The following is an 18491-nucleotide window of genomic DNA, read 5'->3' as shown; positions in this document are numbered from 1 at the left end:
ATCACTTATAGAGTCTGGTTTCACCGAAAAGGTGACCACAGCTGCAGCTGCAATCGCGGGACACAGTGAGAGGCACATCGAAGGCTGCGTACGACTGTTGTGATGATATTGATCCGTTGTAAGAAGAATCGAAATCTAGACTTTTGCATGCAAAAGACAAGTACTTGACAACATCCAGATGCACGCCATATAGAAGCAAAGGATTAGAATAGATAAAGTCTAAAGGATCCAGGTAAGAAGTGAACAATGACAGCCCGATTTTTCCCCACCATCTCATTCATCGTCGTCGTCAGTCACAGGTAAGATCGTAGGTCGTGAAAAGACTGGCCTTCTCTCCTTGCCAACCTCTGGGAACACGTACCGGGGGCTTCGATATGTGTATCCCAAAAATGCTCCCGCCTTCCTTCGCTCCAAAACTCGCTCACCGTAACGTAAGTCGCGCACCATGATGTCCTTGGGTCTGCATCGCCGAGGTCTTGGTCCCAGAATCTGCTTGACCTCAAGATCTGGATCTCTGCCTTCTCGGATCTTGCGTTCGCGCGTTCTTCTGATTCTGGTTTGCTTGAAAGCCTCCCAGCGCTCGCCCTTCTCTCTTTGACATGCCTCGAGATTGGCGTCGGTCCAGGTTTCGATGCCCATCTGCACCTTCTCGATCTCCCGCTGCTCGGCTTGCCATCTCTCAAAGTAAGGACCTAACAGTCTCTCATTGACATCCGGTTCGGCATGTGGTCTGACCTTCTCTCGCAAACTCATGTAGCTTGTCCCAACATCATTGACGAAAGTATCTTCATGTTCGAAGTACATCGCAATGTCTTCAACCGCTTCGGGTACGAATGGAGGTTTTGATCGATGTAGTATGCCCCAGCGAATGTTTCTGAAGAAGGGATGTGCTTTGATATCCTCCGCATCACCAGAAGCGACAAACTTTGGCTCAATGTTGTCTTGGTGCCTTCTCAGATGGCGGCAGATTCTGGGATCGTAAGCTGCTGAGCTAAGTCGGTGATCTTTTTCTCGCAGCAAATCTTTCATGAGGGCCAGTGCGGAATCACTGGGTGCTGGGTAGCGAAGACCAACACCGGAGTGACGCTCGCCTGAGGGAAATCGAAGCACATCACGATGTTGCTATCTGGTCAGTATTCCGTATTGTACTGTCGGAATGAGGGTCATACCACGATGTTTCTTGCAGTTGTTTGCCTGTCGACACCAAGAAATGGGGTTCTCGAATAGAAGCACTAGGACTGTTAGATCGCCGCTGCACCAAGGGACTAAAACAGACATACCTCGTAGACAATGCAGCCAAAGCTCCACCAATCGCATCTTCCATCATAACTGTGACCTTGAACGATCTCTGGAGCCATGTACTGTTTCGTGCCTACAAGACTCTGAGGACGTTCCTTCCGCATCCTCTCAGGCTCTCTCAAGAGCTCTGCCATATCTCGCGCACTGTTCATCTCGTAAGGTAGATGACCGCTTGTGATACGAGATATGCCGTGGGTGCGGCGTGCTGTAGCTTGAATATCCTGAACGTCACCTTGCAGGTGGATTTTGTACTTGTTTAAGATGGAGTGCCGCGTTGTGTCGTAGTAGTCATTCACGTGAGACCAATGACCGTCGAATGCAAGGCCAAAGTCGGAGATCTTCAAGTGGCCAGAGGAATGTATCAAGAAGTTGTCTGGCTTGATATCGCGGTGTATCCATCCTAGTCGGTGAGTCTCCTCAATGGCCAGGACCATCTCTGCCATGTAGAACCTGGTGTCTTCTTCACTGAGAATATCATGACGGCACAGATACTGGAGAAAGTCCCCTCCCATCATGAACTCCATGACGAGATACAAATTAGTGTTGTCTTGAAAGCTTGCGATCAAGGGAACCACCCATTGCGAACCCTCGGCCTTGACAAGAAAGTCTCGTTCACCACGAAGATGGCCCTCTTGACTGGTTCGGATCATCTCTGCCTTTCGGATGACTTTCATGGCGTAAAGATCCTTCATGAGATGAGGGTTCTGCGATCCGCGAGGTACCAACGTAGGGCACGGTGTACCGTCTAACATACATGGTGATGGGTCTTCGGTCACAAATTGATCGGCATCAGTGACAAGTTTGACGAGTCCAAAAGTGCCTCTGCCCAGGATGCGAACCTCCTGGAAGCCTGCATGAAATACACCTCTACTGGCGTGCCTTGTGGCTGAGGTTGCTTTGATAGTACGCAATTGCCGAAGATGAACTGACTCGGACTGCTCCCATGATCGAAGTAGCGCATCTTTTTCGGAGGATGACAATGAGCTTTGGGCAAGATGGTCGAGTAGCCGCTGTCTCCGAACACAACGCTCGGATCTCGGTTGGATGTAGCGTTCATTGTAGAACGTTTCCAGATAGACCTTGACCGCGGAAATATCCTCGATAGTTTCAATCTTGGTTGGCTGCATTCTGGGAGATCTTTCATCTACGGGAAACTTTTTGAGTACCTCGGTCAGGTCTTTGGGTGTGCTCGGGGCTATGATGGTTGAGCTGGAGGAAATGACTGTGGTCGGAACAGTGATATGGATCGAGCCTGGAGGAGTATGGCCTGCAAACATAGAACCTTTACGAGAATTAGGGCCGCTGACCTACAGCGAGGTTCGCCCTGTTGACCTCTGGCTCAGTGGACTTGCAGAAGAGGCGTTGTCGAAGCCCGAAGAGGAACCAGTCTTACTGTCATTGCGGTATTCGATAGGTAAACCAGATCTTCGGCGTCGAGAAGCACGTCGGACGACAGTGTCAGGCTGTAGTAGGTCACTGAGGTTCTCAGCAGAGTCCGACATGCTGTAGTATATGGTGCTCCGAATGCCTACCCACGAGGGACATTTCCCCAAAGAAGTGGTACTGTCGAATTTGTCCTCGATGTGTTCCGGGGCGCCATCGAAGTGAACTGCTTTGGGGGGTTTTGGGATCTCCGAGAGTCTTTGGGCTTCGTCTTGAATGTCGACTTGGGCTTTGATTGCCGAACGAAGGTTCGTTGTCTCATTCGCTTCCCTTGGAACAGGTAAGATTGATGCTGCAGAAGGATCGGGAGGGAAGATGTCTGAACCTTCATTAACGTTCAAGGTTCAGACGTGCGAAGAGAAGGGTATGGTAGAAAATGAGGGCGAAAGGCATACCTTTGGCAGTACGCTTATTGGCGAACCACTTGCTTGTTCTGCGGCGGAGTCGGTTCAATGGAGATTCAAGAGGCTCAGGATCCAGATTGAGAGATTGTTGAGACTGGATGTTGAGCTCGCTGGCACCATGGTCGACGATAGTCACTGGAGTATTCCCAAGATAGATGACTGGACAGGGACGAGTTCCGACTGGTGCAGGTGAACGTGTGCGTAGCGGAGTGGGACTTGGCTGAGAATGTGAGCGACGTTCGTCTCGTCTGCGAGTTGAGAAGGGCCGTTTTTCGAAGACTCGGAGGATCTGGATATTGGGAGTCACGGGCATGATGAAGATGATGGTCAAAAAGAATGCGGCGTAAAGATGGTACCAAACGTGATACTTGTGTGACAACACACACACGATGGGTAATGAAGAGAAGTAGACGTCCAACTTACAGTGCTGGGGTCATTGCCCAACAAGGTCCCAGCAAGGAAGCAACGTCTTGCTTGCTCCTGCCCTCAACCTGTGTACACTTACAATGCGGAGCGTGCAGCTTGTTATTACAATCCATACAGCCGCTCAAGATGCGACACGCTCTACAGTCCTTTCTGATAGGATACCATATCATATAGTTGTCACAGCAAGTTATATGCTCGTGGTTGACAGCGCGAGAAGATATGTCGTGTCACATGCAAGAAGGCTCACTGACCCACCCACACCGCGTTCCAACCAACGGCATTGCGCGGGGGCTGGGGGAGTTTGATCTCCGCCGAACGTCACGACCTGTCGACTGACAGTCACGCGCTCCCATGGTCCGAAACACCGCGATGGGCCGGATAGGGAGGGATAAGAAGATTAAAATGCCGCCCGAGGTTGTGAGCTGTCTACTGTTTTCCTGAGTCTCTGCTCTGTCGAGCTCTGTGCTTGATCATCTCACTCTTGAACGCTGATTGTTTGAACGATCCAAACAAGCTATTGTCTCTTGTCGGAACACGCGATACTTGCAGAGATCGAGAGTTTGACCTCTTCAACATGTCTCCATCCATTTTCCCGTCTTATCTCGTGCCTTCTCTACCATTTCGACTTCGTAAATCAAGCACTGATTCCAACATCTCCACCTCAAGTACCGCTACGAATGACAGCACAAGCTCCGACAACTATCTAGAAGGCAACAAATCCCACCTACGATGTTCGCGTTGTCTAGCCGATCTAGCATTAACAAGCCAAATCGTATCTAAGGGCTTCACCGGCCGTCATGGACGCGCATACCTCGTCTCTGCTTCCGATAGCTGGGTTCAAGCTGCTCCTAACTCAAGCTCCAAAGACGCTCTGCCGAACCTTCCAAATATCTTCACGCACAAGCCTGCGCGAAGACAGCTTGTCACTGGTGCTCACACTGTCAGCGATATCAGCTGTGCGCAATGCGGCAGTGTGCTAGGATGGAAATACGTCGCTGCCGAAGAAGAGTCCCAGCAGTACAAAGTCGGCAAGTTCATTCTTGAGACCAGAAGGACTTGTCGGAGCAGTGGCTGGGAGGGTCAACCAGACACTGTGGTAGAAGCTGGAGGTGTCGCTGCAAAGAGTCAGTCTGGAGCGCTGGATGATGTCGAATTCGACAGCCAGGACGAGGATGAATGCGAGGATCTATTCATGGGTATATGGACTCCTCAGACCGCAGCGAGAAGACGCAAGAAGAAGAACTTCTCGAAGCAGAGTAGTTGACTCTCCAAGAAGAAGGCAACACTCGTAGTTGCTCCCATGTGACCAACGAAGACATGAATGATGCTACCTTGATAAGGATGGGTGGGTGGTTTGTTTTGGCGCACCGGGGGATACTGGGTAGGAGTCACATGCATTATGATACCCGCTGATAACAACCATGCAATTTTGAATCCATCAATGCTCATTAATCGTGTTATGTACAACTTTTGCAACAACAGGCAGATGTGTCATGTGAAAAGGCCCTCCGATCCACAAAGAGTAAGATCCATAGCATTCATTCATTCCTGGGCGGGTTTGTGATAGTCGTCAATCATAAGAGGGCGGCAGATCTGTTCGAGGACTCGAATATGGTGGTGGTGATTCTTTGAAGTTCTGCGGATATGGCGGCGGTGGATCAGCGCGTCGTTCAGGTCGCGGCTGTGCACCTCTCATGGGGAGAGTGCCGTAACTAGGTTGATGGGTGATTGTTGGGGTGCTAGAAGCCTGCAACCAATTGATGATGGTCTGTGGTTGGCCGTACAAAGGCGTGCTTGAGGATTGTCGAAGTGCCTCCCTGAGTCTACGCTCGCGGTACTCTCGACTACGAGTTTCGACCGCTCTGTGTTGTTCTCGCCTGAGGGCATCCTGACGTCTCCGGTCCAGATCAGCTCGAAAGAGATCTCTGTATGCTGTATGATCGTGAAGAAATCGCCGTCTCTCACTGCTTGAACTTGACAGTGTCCAGGATGGTAGACGCCTCCGCCTCGGGGGCCTAGCAAGTAGTGGTTGACGTTCAGTACGATGTTGTCGGTACTTGTGGTGTCGACGTAGCAGTCTGCAGAACATGTAGATCGTGAAGCAGCATAGATAGATGATGGAAAACCATAAGAGAAGAACCAGAGTAGCGGCAAGTAGAGCGTTTCCTGCAGTCACGAGCACATTCTCGGTCCACTCCAGGGCAGCCCAGAAAAATGGCCGGATGATACGCGCCGCGCGGTTGACAGAATGTAGGATGGTCAAGCAGATTGAGACCATGAAATCGAAGATGGAAGCTGGACATGGCCAGTGACCTGAATGTGAGGTCTCCATGTTGGTGGGAGCGAGCGAGAGATGAGAGGCCACAAAAACCGCAGTGGACGAAGATGCGGTGTTCTCAAGGTGTGAGGAAGCTGCAGTGCATACGCCTAAGGATGTACCACGAGACGTGAATCACAAAACTAGTCGAAGCTGATAAGTACCGCCGTACAGCCTAGGACGGAAGTCACGCAAGCAGATGCAGGAGCGAAGGCATGGCTTTTGAACAAGACCCACAGTCCTGATAGACATACAGGAACCTTACGAGACACTGACACGCAATCAGAATGCGATTGGAAAGTGTCAGACTCCTATGTGAAAGTTAATACCCACGTGCTCTCACGAAGGATTCAAGGAGGACATGGCAAGGTTTGGATTGGTGCAGGCGACAACTCGTTCCGAAGGCGGTGAGTGCCTGCCCCGCCAAACAGCGGCCGACAACTCGTGCTCCGTCATTATTGTCGGCCTTAACAGAATCCAATCCATCTGAACAATTCAAGGTCGCTTGTCATCCAGACCAAACCAGTTAACTTTCTATCACACTATCTCCCAGAAGCTTGAAGGAGAACCGACACAATGCAGATCAAGTGAGCGCACAGAGACCCACATCTGATACCACAAACAGCAGCTAATCGTGTTATCCTGTAGAGTGCGCACCCTGACCGGCAAGGAGATCGAGCTTGACATTGAGCCTGACTACAAAGTACGCTATTGCATCTGAACCACGGCTCCTACACACCAATCCAGGACGATCGACACGCTTCAGAAATACAGGACACTGGCTGACAAAGCGCCACTCACAGGTCTCTCGCATCAAGGAGCGTGTCGAGGAGAAGGAGGGCATTCCCCCAGCACAACAGCGTCTCATCTTTGGCGGCAAGCAAATGTATGTCTGAAACCGTTCTCTGGGACCGAAATCAAAAGACAGTGGACACGCGACTGACGAGTTCTGGGTATACAGGAACGACGATAAGACTGCCAGCGAGTACCAGCTCGAAGGTGGCGCCACTCTCCATCTGGTCCTTGCTCTCCGTGGTGGACGATGAACGAACGACACAAGAGCTTGCAGCAAAACTCTGACACACAACGAAAGAAGCATGGGCACCTCACTCTACAAGATGGAAACGCAAGGCTTGATCGTGGTGGAGGGAGAAGAAGAGCAGCGAGAGAAAGACTGCTTTGTTTCCAAGATAAGATGCTACAATTGTGCTACAGATGGCATGGTACTCCCTGCCATATGAATGAAATCATGGCCCCACAAGAACAAATCCTTCTCTATAATCGCTTTTCTCATTCATGCAATCATGCTCTAGCGGTATCTCCATCGGTATTACTCAAACGTAATCTAGCATCTTATCCCTTCTGATGCGTATATCGCGGACACCACGATGGATTTGTTTCTTTAGCATCCGTCCATGCAAATCTGATGCAATGTCGGCACGCTGTGTATGCTGAAAGACGTCTCGGTCGGCACCAGGCCTGGGTGATAATATTTCAAGAGCTCGTTCACGAGCATATATTCATGTTTCCTTAAGCTCGTCTCTTTTGAGCAGGCAAGAATGGATCATATGCAGGTCGTTTCCTCGGCAGTGTGGAACTTGATGAGCTCTGTACCGGTGATGATCTCCTTGGCGGTGCTGTTGCTGTCGAAGATCTTTGCACTGGTTGTGCAGTAGCAGCAGCAGGTCTGGGCTTGTTTGCTGATGAACCACTGGTCAAGGCTAGTAACCTTTTCTCTCTGGCCTCTTGTTCTTGTTTGGTATGGTTGATAGCATTAGTGAGAGCGCGATCAGCATGGGTTTGTGGTTGGCGAGCAAAGACCGGCCTATATGCCTGATTTTGTGGTAAAGCTGGAGGTGGCCTCGATGGTCCGGATTTTTGAGCATAGTTTCGAATCATATGGGCGGGAGCTTCGGTGACCTTGCCTCTGAGTTGGGAAAGTTGATGCATAGGGACAGACTGAGCGACACTGCGACCTGCTTGTCTTTGCAAAGCTTGACGTTTGAGGACTGTGATCTTCTGTGCCGCCGTCTTCGCATTCTTCAAAGCCTGTTCGCCAAATGGTTTTTCGCGCGGCCCTGAACTCCAGCCAGAACGTCTCTCGCCGGAGGGTATGACGGCATGTACGATGTTGGTCTGCTTAGCTCCCTTGTCGACCTTGTGTCGGTTCAGCGCAGCTTTCAGCCTGTCTTCAGCCTCCCGTGTTTCTGCTTCATCCTCTCTCTTGAGTTTGCGATAGACTTTCCACCACGAAGAAGGGTTCTTTGGCCGTGTTACTTGAAGCTTAGATTCGGCTTTTGAAATATCTCTTCTGATGAATGCTTGCCAGAGTTCGGCGTCGTCTTCGGCGATGTGAGGTGAAGCTTCTTCGATTTGGCGCTAGAGCAGTGTTAATGACTGCAGAATATTCAAGTGGTTGGTGAAGGCTTACTAGTTGTGCTGGATTGGTGACGTTCTTGAGGACGGGTCTGATTGTCTCGTACCGCAATTCGCCGACGTCGTACATGTCCATGACATTCCTGATACAGGCACGTTGTGCCATATCGAACAATGTGGCTGCCATCTAGAAGCAATACTCTCTGCCGAGTGTCGTCGAGTCCCAGCCCTCTGTCAAGATCTTGTGAATCCAGGAGTTAGATTTACGGAGTAAAATGTATCGCTAATTTATGGTATGATGGCAGCCAGTGATGAATCGTAATCCGAAGAAAAAAGAAGCCGAAGGGAGCAAGCGTCGTTTGGTTGATCAAATGAACAAAAGCGAGTGAACAACAATGAAATAGCAAGAATGACAATGACAATCAGTCATCAGCCGCTGACCTCGACGGGCTGGCTGGGCCCATGCGGGTAGGGCATGTGCTTCGGTTCTCGGCCCGCTGCAGCAAAAGTCTGGGGTAATTCATGCTTGGCTGATCGGCGCGCGGCTTTCGTCTCTGGCGTTTGCTGCTTGCGCTGCCAACAAGGTCAATCTTGACAGCCTCCAAAACATCACATTCTTCGTCACGCCAGATCACAGACCACGATGTCTGGCCACCCATTTGGACTGCTCGAGCAGTCAGAAGAAGGTAGTTCCCACTTAGTCTCCGATCAGAAACAGAATAGTAACACATGATTACAGATGCATTGCACACTGCGCGCTTGCTGAATGTAGAGGAGCGACCATTCGCACGCGTTTCAAAACGACTACTAGGCAAAGAGTCGCTTCTCAGACTTCCTGCTCAACTACCAACGCCGCCGCCCGACGAGTCTGACGCCGACCAGGAAGCAGAACGTCAAAAGAAGGAGCAAGAGAGAAGGCAATGGCGCGAAGATGTCATGCTCGACTTTGCACTGCTAGAGAGCACCTTCATCCGTATACAATTCTTGAAGGACAGCAACGAAAAAGAGCGCCAGAGATATGCAGACGAGAAGAACAAAATCCTGGAGACTGCGCAAGCCGTACGCGACAACACTGCAGAATTGCGCATACAACTGGAAGAGGCTCAAAAGACTTTGACTCTGCGCAAGGAATACGACGTGCTCGCCGAGAAGATTACCAACAATCGCATGCTGAAGCCGCGTGAAGAGCAGCGCGCAAATCTAGAGAAGCTGAATGCCGAGATTGCAGACTTGGAGCATGAAGGTCAGGAGTACGAGCAGACTTGGATCGAGCGCAGGGAGCAATTTGACAACATTATGGCCGCTGGAAAACAAATGCTCAGGGTTATTAGGGGTGAAAAGGACGAGCCAGAGAAAGACGAGGCTATGGAGGACGGCGAAGAACGTGAAGATGGCGAGGCTACCAAGGAGAATAGCCGAATGGGCACACCTGCACCTGAGATTGGCGGCGAGGACGATGATGCAAATTCAAAACGCAGCCGAGGACCATCACAAGGCACTGGAGCCAACACACCTGCCGCAGGGGGCGACTCACAAACGCCCGACGCTGGAGACACCGTGCCTGCTCCAGCAGAGAAGCCAATGGATACGGACATGATGGAGGCTGGTGACACGCCACAACCTGCACCAGTCTCTGAGCTTGAAGAAGGAGAAGCAGCAGAAGACTCGGTTGAAGAAGGCGAGCACATGGACGTGACCTAGATACTTAACCCAAAATCGCGCTTCAAAACGATCCCTTGAAAATTCCTGTGGTCATTATGAGTTTCATTCATGCTTTTGTATAATTACATTCGTGTCGAGAGGGCAAGAGTCTTAAGAAGTCTCTCTGATGGCCTTCTTAGCCGAAGCCACAGTTTTCTTTGCCTTTGTGATTTCTTCAGGGTCGTTCTGCTCTTGGTTCTGTTGTTGAAGTCAGATGTGAACTCCCATCATGATCTGTTGATCAAACTTACAAGTTGTTGTTCAAGCTTTGCCAGAGATTCTTGGATGCGGTTGCGCAATTGAGGGAACATGGCCTTGGTCTCTTCGAGTGCTCTGTTCTGGAATGTTGTCAACAGCAAAGTTCAGAAGCATTGATTGAAATTCTACAAACCTCTTGCTTCATGTTCCACTCAGCGTTTTCATCGTCGCTGCCAGCCTGCTTGAGCTTTTCGATGCGGGCTTGCTGCTGTTCAAGCTCCTTGTGGTAGCTAGCCTCTTCCTTGACAAGGCGGTTGACTGCTGAGGTCGCGATTGCGAGCTGTGAAGGAGGAGCCATTTTGATAATCTGTAGTGGATTGGTGAAAGATTGAGTGGTTTCAAATGTTGATGTCGAACACTTTGGTAGAGGAGCGAGGCTATTCCCAAAAGGGGTGATTGATTGGCTCTCCACGAAAGCAGCACGTCGCGACAGGCACAACAAATTGTCCGAGCGCACTGTTTGTTTCTTGCGACCATAGCGATAGCCAGTCTATGCTCTTGTGTATAACAAAATCGCAATGTCTTCTCCACCAGCAGCACCGAGCAGTCCGCCTCAGGACAACTATGGCCCTGACGAACAATTACGCAACGAAGCAGCAGCGTCTCAAAACTCCTTACAGCCCCCTACCGACGGAACCACTCAGAACTCGCAACAACCGCCAGCCTCTTCACCACTCTTCTTCCACTCTTCACCTGCCGTCAATGCTGGAGCAGATGGCATGAGCTCGCCCATGAGGGCTGAGTCCACACTACCAAGCGATGGCGGCCCGACACCAAGAGCCTCAGGGCAGACCATTGGAGGTACAAACTTGTCTACAGACAGCAGAGTCGCATGGATACTGACTGTGATCAAAAGATTCATCTCCAATCCGTTACGCATCTAGTTCAAGCGGAGCACCTTTGACGGCAGGCAACAGAACCAATCAACTCCGAAGCGACAGCAGCGGCCTGTTCGTGCGTTCCCCCTACTCGGGGGGTCCAGTTGGTGCAGCCAATAGACGCCACGACATTGAATCAGATATTCTTTCTGGAAGCGGGCGACGAAGACTCTTTGTCGACGAGCAAGGCAGACCCACACGCGATGAAACATCCCACTCCGACACTGCTACCTTCTCTAATGTCGACCCTCACACTTCCGAAGCTAACATTCTTGGAGGACACTCGACCAGAACCGTCTGGGGTACCAACATCAGTGTTTCGGATACGTTAAGCACATGTCAGAGCTTCTTCCGTGACTTCCAGAAGAAGTATCGCATGCGCTACGATGGAGAACTCACAGAGACTCAAAACTTGCCCGCCGATCATCCTGGAAATGAGAAGGTCTACATGGATGCCCTTGAATTGATGTTGGATCTGGGAACAAGCCAGTTGAACTTGGACATGGAAAACCTCAAGGCATATCCTTCGACACAAAAGCTGTGGTACCAGATGCAGAACTTCCCTGCCGAAATTCTTCCCATCTTCGATCAAGCCCTGAAGGATACAATGTACGAACTGGCAGAGAAGCGCATGTCGGAAATGCGCATTCCACCTCAGCGTCACCAATCGGCCAGAGATAGCTCTGTCCCAGCCATGCCTTCATCGGATTACGATGCTACAACACCACGACCCACTCAAAACGAGAACGTTCCTGACCTTATCCAAGAAGTTGAGAGCCGCATCTTCAGAATCAGACCTTTCAACATGGGCAAGACCATCAACCTGCGCGACCTCAACCCTGGAGACATGGATAAGATGGTCAGCGTCAAGGGTCTTGTTATCAGAACCACACCTATCATTCCCGACATGAGAGAAGCCTTCTTCCGTTGCTCTGTTTGTCATCATACTGTCAAAGTCGATATCGATCGTGGCAAGATTGCTGAGCCAACTGTTTGCCCTCGCGAAGTGTGCGCTTCTCCCAACTCTATGCAGATTGTACACAACCGCTGCGTCTTCTCCAACAAGCAAGTCATCAAGTTGCAAGAGACCCCTGATCGTGTACCTGATGGTCAAACTCCACACTCGGTCTCGTTGTGCGTGTACGATGACCTCGTAGACGTCTGCAAGGCAGGTGACAGGGTTGAGATTACTGGTGTGTTCAAGTGCAACCAAGTTCGCATCAACCCTCGTCAGAGATCAGTCAAAAACATTTTCAAGACATATATTGACTGTGTCTTCATCAAGAAGGTCGACAAGCGTCGTATGGGTATCGATATCTCAACGCTCGAGGAGGAGTTGTCAGAGCAAGCTTCCGGTGGTAAAGAAGAGGTCAGGAAGGTCAGCGCAGAAGAAGAGGCAAAGATTCTCGAGACTGGCGCTCGTCCCGACGTCTACGACCTTCTCTCACGGTCCTTGGCCCCCAGCATCTACGAAATGGATGATGTGAAGAAGGGTATCCTACTTCAACTCTTCGGAGGCACCAACAAATCTTTCGAGAAGGGTGGGAGCCCCAAGTATCGTGGCGACATTAACGTCTTGCTCTGTGGTGATCCCTCAACAGCAAAGTCGCAGATTCTCTCATACGTTCACAGAATTGCACCTCGCGGTGTCTACACCAGTGGTAAGGGTTCATCCGCTGTTGGTCTGACGGCCTATGTCACTCGCGATCCTGAAACACGGACACTGGTCCTGGAGTCTGGTGCTCTGGTTTTGTCAGATGGTGGTGTCTGCTGTATCGATGAATTCGACAAGATGAACGACTCGACACGATCAGTTCTTCACGAAGTCATGGAACAGCAGACTGTCTCTATCGCAAAGGCTGGTATTATTACCACCCTGAACGCAAGAACCAGTATCTTAGCATCTGCCAACCCCATCGGCAGCAAGTACAACCCCAACTTGCCTGTACCGCAGAACATCGATCTGCCGCCAACTCTGCTTTCACGTTTCGACCTGGTGTATCTCGTGCTTGATCGCATTGATGAGATGAATGATCGTCGCATGGCAAAGCATTTGGTTGGCATGTACCTTGACGATACACCTGAGAACGCCAGCTCGAATGAAATTCTCGTAAGTCTCTTTTGCTCGTTTGATCTTTCGATCATATCGCTGACCAAAACATAGCCTATCGAATTCCTAACCTCTTACATCTCCTACGCTCGCAACAACATCCAGCCAAAGATCTCAGAAGAGGCTTCAAAAGCCCTAGTAGACGCCTACGTCTCGATGCGCGCCCTCGGCGCCGACGTACGTTCAGCAGACCGCCGCATCACAGCCACAACGCGTCAACTAGAATCTATGGTCCGCTTGTCAGAAGCACACGCAAAGATGCGCCTTAGCAGCGAAGTCACAGCCGACGATGTCCACGAAGCCGTCCGTCTGATTCAGTCAGCACTCAAGCAATCAGCCACAGACGCAAGAACTGGATTGATCGACATGGGACTGTTGACTGAAGGCACCAGTGCTTCTGAAAGAAAACGCAAGAGTGATCTCAAGGATGCGGTGCTCAGTGCTGTAGACGACATGCTTAGGAGCGGTAACTCGAGTGTCAGAGTTCAAGATGTGTTGAGACGTGTTGGCGAGGATTCGACCGTTCCTGTCGAGTCTGTCGAGTTGGCTGAAGCGTTGCGTGCGCTTGAGGGAGAAGGCAAGTTGTTGATCTCGGGCGAAGGGCAGAGACGTAGTGTTAGAAGGGTCACTGGTATTGCTTGAGGAATTTACTGGATGTGGATACGGATGATGCTCTTTTTGAACTGTTTGGGAAGGAGGCTATGGGCGGGGGTGTTTTTCTATCTCAAAGGATGATATCAAATCAAAGGCGTTTTTTGCTTCTTTCCTCTCTGTCTTCCAGCCGTCTTCCATCAGTGTCTCGATTGATAAATGGTGGAAGGATGAAACGCATTTACTGCTCGCGAAGCCATCTTCGCCGCACCACTTTCACGCCTGAATCTCTGTTGAAGACAGAATCTGATATATGGAATTTCGTGTGCTCCTTTCCTCTTTTTCGCTGGATGAGTTGCTTTGTTTTTGTTTGTTCGTAATAATTCATATCTGATATGCTTCTGTGGCCAGCAGCTCTCAAGCCTCGAGTAGGGGTCTACAATGACAGTCAGTGAATCGCGTAAGAAGAGGCGACAAGTGTCAGTAGAAAACTCACCCCAGGAAATCCTCCTTGATGGTCGCAATAGCGTACATCTGACCAACCTCACCTCTAATACCCTTGATTTTGACGCGAATGTGAGTGCCTCTCTCAATGACCTGATCGGCATTATCGGTGAACTGCGGCGGCGTCGCGTTGCCGTCGAACTTGATATCGCTAGGAATCATCTGTTGTACTTTTGTCAGCACCCCCGCTTGATTCCAAGGAACTGCCCTGCAGAAAGAGCAGCAAAGGAGAAAACTCACAGCTTTGGAAACAAAAACATTCAACGGCCCCACATCCACAAAGAACCCATTACTAACCACACTACTCACCATGCCATCACAAACCTCGCCCTTGAACGGTCTCCAAACCACCGCCTGGAACATGATTGTAAACTCTGCGAATCCGCTTCCTGGCAACACGCGAGGTTCCGAAATGTCAATCACACTGACGACGCATACGATGTAGAAGTTTCCGGTGTTGGTGCCTTCGACGTCTTGGTAGAGTGTGTCGGTGATGTATTTGTGTGTGTCTTTGTCGAAGTAGGAGGGGTGTAGGTTTACTACTCGTTCCATTTCGTGGAGGAAGAACATTTTGAAGAGAGGAAGGGGTAGGTATGCGCGTGGAGCGAGGGGTTATGTTCGTAGTGCGCTGGAAGGTATAAGGTAGGGGTTGGCGGTATGCGCTCGCAATGTAGCGTTTTCTGGCGAGTGAGAGTATTCGATAGAAGAGTCGGTGAGAGACGGAAAATTGGCGACGAAGTGAAAGACAACCAAGCTAATGGCGCTTCAACTGTGGATGAATGCGAAAGACGCGCGCGCTCCCGAGTAGTTCCTTGCTCTTTCTTATATCCTGCGAAGTGACCGTGGTAGAGGGAGAATGGTGGGGAGTCCGGCCGGTGCGCGCGCAGATGAGAAAGGCGGCGGACAATTGAGGTTGGGATGGAAAATGCACGCGACAACAATACAATCCGCGAATCGCAAAGTTACGTAGCTGTATCGACGTCCACCAGCATTCTTGGCGTTGTTGCGGAGATGCACGGTCATATTTGTTGGCCCACTGGGCTACTTTGTACAGACCTTTGGCACGTTTCTACACTTCACTGCTGTTCACGGTGCATGATTGCAGAGAAACATGTCTTCATTATCTTCTGTTGTTGTCTGTGTTCATGCTCCATGTTACTATGCCAACTGATGTTGCTCTCTCTCTGTCTTCTCCCTTCAACTTTGCCCGACCTCTTCATGCTGCGTGTCAGCTTGTGATCAGGTCTGAGCGGCCATCTCACGCTCAAGCAGTCTACGGAAAAGACCATAACTAAGCTCCGGGATACTCGAGATGATTCGCTGAATTTCTTCCTCGTCACTGTATCGTTTACGGCAAACGTAAAGTGCTCGCAGGATCTCGTCTCGCAAACCCTTATCCGTCTCTGGTGTGGTGCTGTACGCAACTATGATAGCTGCAGACAGGCCAGCATGGTTGAGTATGTTCCAAGACAGTCTGTGGAATTTGGCACAAGCCACGGCCTTCAATCCTGGAATGCCGTACTCTTTACCCATGGCGTACATTCTCGAATGCTCGATCAAAGCGCCTTTGCGTCTCGTGGCCGAGTACAAGCAGCCAAGTAGGTTTGAATCTTCCTCGTCCACATGATAATCGTGGTGGTAGAGGTAGTGTATCATGAGTTTGACGCTTGTTGCGGTTTCGACATCAAGGTCCCAATCGAAGTGATATTGGCATCGATCGGCCTTACAAAGTTGAATGACAGAGGTTACGTGAATTTGGACACTATCGAAACAAATCAGACTTTTGGCTATGATGGCGATCGAGCTTTGGAGGCAGCTAGATGGCGAGCAGAGTATGAGACACGTATAGGCTTGTACGCTCAAGTGAACGAGACATCCGAAGGGGAGTACGGAGAGCTGAATGAATATAATCGCATTCATCCTATCTTCCGTCAAGACAACTGGACTTCGGACGATCTATTCCGGTTGGGCTACGAATCGACTTCCACTTTTGATGAGTTGAAACCAGTGTTACAATTAGCTACTCTGCTTCTCGAAGATGAAAGTATAGTCGGATATATCTACGCCATGCTCGACGTCAACAGCCACAAGGAAGTTACCTTCGGGGGTGTAGAGCAGAGACTGGGCCGAAAAATCTCCTCTTTCGAACAACGCCATAACCTCAGCGAAGCACAGAGACAAACGGTCTGGAAAGAGCTCTACGAGTTATCCAAGCATGTTTCGTGGACCGAGCAGGAAGCGACTGGCGAAATGGAGGGCCTACATGGCTTGACCAAGGGCACGCGAGGGTTTATCGAGGTAGTCCTGGACAAGCAGAACGTCGACATTGCCTGCAGAGGAGCCTCACCTATCGAGGATGCCATCGATTGGATCCCGGGCTCTGACGAAGAATCCGCTCGCTTGAGAGTAAAGTTCGTTCTCGCCGTCACGATGGTCCACGAGGTTATGCACGCACTGTGGCGCAACAAATTTGATCCAGAAGAGGAGCCTTTCTATATGGACACGAGAGCTGCAGAGCTGGGGTTTCAGTGGGAACAACTGCTATACTCCGGACGAATCGACAACCCAACTCAAGATCGAGGTAGTCCTGATGTAAGTCTGATGTACATCATCCTACGGTGAACATACGCTAACGACTATCAAGATCCTATCCATTGGCAAATGGCCACCTCCTGACAACGAAGAGGGAGAAAGCCCAACCAAAATCATGAGCCACAAGAAATGGGGATCGACAAATGTCTGGCAAAGATTTGCCGTGGAGATGAGCTTCGTACAAAATATGTTCACACACGAGTTCTGGTCGGAAGTTGATCGATATGGCATTTCGACCTTTTGGCCTCGAAAAATGTTGGGCGTACGAAGGACATTGGAGTTGAAGTATTGGAAAGCTGAAAGCCCTGTGGTTAGGGGACCTGATGATGGTAAGCGTCCGAGTCCAGATGGTGCGGATTCGAGGGGCATAATCGACAAACATTTAGCCCTTAGATGTAGACAAAGGCTGACTTTTTAGCCGAATCGAGTGAACCTTTCACATTTCTTTGTTCTGGAATCGTAGCTCCTCAACAACAAAAAGTTGTGTTGTCAAGCTCAATTCGAAATGTTGACTCGATCGGCTTTGTTCAAGATTCACTAGATTCAACAGAGGACCGAGGACGATTCGAGTAACAAAGAACAGCCGGATTAGATTGTGTGAGCTTTGCTAACCAATTCCGTCCAGATCATTATTACACCCTGTTTGCTCAGAAATGCCAACTATATTGTCGATCTCGTTCGGTTCTTGAGGTTTTGCTTGGTCTCATTAGCAAACATCACTCAACCAGTTTCCGTACCAATTACTTACAACCATGGCTTTCACAGGTTCCATCCCTCGTGCGACACGCAGTACGAGTGTGCCACCTCTTCGAAGATCCGCTCGCCTAGCTGGAGAGCCCCCAGGAGGTGAATGGGAACTGCGCTATCACATAGAAACACATTGGGGTCCAGTAGTGGAGCGAAGAATCAGGTGGAACAGATACGAGGCCAGATCTTCCGGTGACTGGGCATACCGAGTGGACAAGACTTCTCGGAGCAAAGCCTTCTATCCCGGACAGCTCATCCTAGCCATGGACACGCATCCCCAAACTGTTTTGAGCAAACGGCTGGACGACAAAGAGATTGCACAAACAGACTGTGGGCCTGTGCATGCGAAAATGCGGGTTATGGTCGTTATTAACAACACACACAATGGCGTCTTATGTTTGCCCATGTCCACCCAATCCTCGACCGCAAGATTGCCTGCGGAGAGGGTACGAGAATTGGTCATGGTTAGTAAGGGATTTCCTTCTCAGGGGTCAACGCTCTGGGCAGGACGACCACTCCACATGACAATGTATGCCGGCGGACATAATGCAGAAAAGTCTTTCATCGATCTGTGTCAGCCCATCCATATTCTCGCTCAATCAAGGATCAAAGATGTTGGCTATATCTCTGGTGGAGACTATGCTAGATTGATCAGGCTTTTGACATATAAGGAGAATGAAGCGAGGAGAGCTGCATTCTTGTCGTATGGAGTTCAGTACTTCCCGAACCAGATGTGGACGCCAGACACAAACCGATCTCGACCTATAAGCGCCACTAAGGTCAGGATGAACCAAGTCACATCCATGAGATGGCGATAGAGAAGCACGAAGTTTTTGATCATCGCA

The 18491-nt window shown here is 50.2% G+C and overlaps 12 protein-coding genes across 12 annotated transcripts; 6 read left to right on the top strand and 6 right to left on the bottom strand.

Moving 5' to 3' along the window:
• Positions 1–273: 273 nt before the first annotated feature.
• Positions 274–2576, bottom strand: M437DRAFT_58427 (kinase-like protein; the record flags this gene model as incomplete). Its single annotated transcript, XM_041023400.1, has 3 exons — positions 274–498; positions 646–1086; positions 1281–2576. 3 exons carry the CDS (start codon positions 2574–2576, stop codon positions 274–276), a joined length of 1962 nt encoding a protein of 653 aa, XP_040875923.1.
• Positions 2577–4146: 1570 nt separating this feature from the next.
• M437DRAFT_58302 (yippee-domain-containing protein) lies at positions 4147–4836 on the top strand (the record flags this gene model as incomplete). The annotated part of the gene is made up of 1 exon (XM_041023379.1): positions 4147–4836. The coding sequence occupies one exon, from the start codon at positions 4147–4149 to the stop codon at positions 4834–4836; it is 690 nt and encodes a 229-aa protein (XP_040875922.1).
• Positions 4837–5142: 306 nt separating this feature from the next.
• Positions 5143–5904, bottom strand: M437DRAFT_78655 (uncharacterized protein; the record flags this gene model as incomplete). Its single annotated transcript, XM_041027026.1, has 1 exon — positions 5143–5904. One exon carries the CDS (start codon positions 5902–5904, stop codon positions 5143–5145), a length of 762 nt encoding a protein of 253 aa, XP_040875921.1.
• Positions 5905–6465: 561 nt separating this feature from the next.
• M437DRAFT_88165 (ubiquitin) lies at positions 6466–6935 on the top strand (the record flags this gene model as incomplete). The annotated part of the gene is made up of 4 exons (XM_041028772.1): positions 6466–6476; positions 6538–6592; positions 6693–6775; positions 6851–6935. 4 exons carry the CDS (start codon positions 6466–6468, stop codon positions 6933–6935), a joined length of 234 nt encoding a protein of 77 aa, XP_040875920.1.
• Positions 6936–7779: 844 nt separating this feature from the next.
• On the bottom strand, positions 7780–8443 carry M437DRAFT_16953 (uncharacterized protein; the record flags this gene model as incomplete). Its single annotated transcript, XM_041018882.1, has 2 exons — positions 7780–8268; positions 8321–8443. Coding segments are annotated over 2 exons (612 nt in total), but the record flags the coding sequence as incomplete, so codon positions are not given.
• A 560-nt stretch (positions 8444–9003) lies between these two features.
• Positions 9004–9711, top strand: M437DRAFT_14709 (uncharacterized protein; the record flags this gene model as incomplete). Its single annotated transcript, XM_041018776.1, has 1 exon — positions 9004–9711. A coding segment is annotated over one exon (708 nt), but the record flags the coding sequence as incomplete, so codon positions are not given.
• Positions 9712–10193: 482 nt separating this feature from the next.
• Positions 10194–10522, bottom strand: M437DRAFT_58122 (tubulin binding cofactor A; the record flags this gene model as incomplete). Its single annotated transcript, XM_041023345.1, has 2 exons — positions 10194–10304; positions 10358–10522. The coding sequence occupies 2 exons, from the start codon at positions 10520–10522 to the stop codon at positions 10194–10196; spliced, it is 276 nt and encodes a 91-aa protein (XP_040875917.1).
• Positions 10523–10742: 220 nt separating this feature from the next.
• Positions 10743–13854, top strand: M437DRAFT_69564 (DNA replication licensing factor mcm4; the record flags this gene model as incomplete). Its single annotated transcript, XM_041025301.1, has 3 exons — positions 10743–11025; positions 11081–13212; positions 13267–13854. 3 exons carry the CDS (start codon positions 10743–10745, stop codon positions 13852–13854), a joined length of 3003 nt encoding a protein of 1000 aa, XP_040875916.1.
• A 441-nt stretch (positions 13855–14295) lies between these two features.
• Positions 14296–14877, bottom strand: M437DRAFT_58342 (uncharacterized protein; the record flags this gene model as incomplete). The annotated part of the gene is made up of 2 exons (XM_041023384.1): positions 14296–14469; positions 14548–14877. The coding sequence occupies 2 exons, from the start codon at positions 14875–14877 to the stop codon at positions 14296–14298; spliced, it is 504 nt and encodes a 167-aa protein (XP_040875915.1).
• A 669-nt stretch (positions 14878–15546) lies between these two features.
• On the bottom strand, positions 15547–15849 carry M437DRAFT_88159 (uncharacterized protein; the record flags this gene model as incomplete). Its single annotated transcript, XM_041028771.1, has 1 exon — positions 15547–15849. The coding sequence occupies one exon, from the start codon at positions 15847–15849 to the stop codon at positions 15547–15549; it is 303 nt and encodes a 100-aa protein (XP_040875914.1).
• An 81-nt stretch (positions 15850–15930) lies between these two features.
• Positions 15931–17317, top strand: M437DRAFT_58452 (uncharacterized protein; the record flags this gene model as incomplete). The annotated part of the gene is made up of 2 exons (XM_041023403.1): positions 15931–16899; positions 16952–17317. 2 exons carry the CDS (start codon positions 15931–15933, stop codon positions 17315–17317), a joined length of 1335 nt encoding a protein of 444 aa, XP_040875913.1.
• Positions 17318–17651: 334 nt separating this feature from the next.
• On the top strand, positions 17652–18464 carry M437DRAFT_58261 (uncharacterized protein; the record flags this gene model as incomplete). Its single annotated transcript, XM_041023372.1, has 1 exon — positions 17652–18464. The coding sequence occupies one exon, from the start codon at positions 17652–17654 to the stop codon at positions 18462–18464; it is 813 nt and encodes a 270-aa protein (XP_040875912.1).
• Between the last annotated feature and the right edge of the window lie 27 nt (positions 18465–18491).

This window comes from Aureobasidium melanogenum (genome assembly GCF_000721775.1).
Source record: "Aureobasidium melanogenum CBS 110374 unplaced genomic scaffold scaffold_28, whole genome shotgun sequence".
Taxonomy (NCBI): Eukaryota; Fungi; Ascomycota; class Dothideomycetes; order Dothideales; family Saccotheciaceae; genus Aureobasidium; species Aureobasidium melanogenum.
This window is presented reverse-complemented; position numbering and strand designations above follow the sequence as displayed.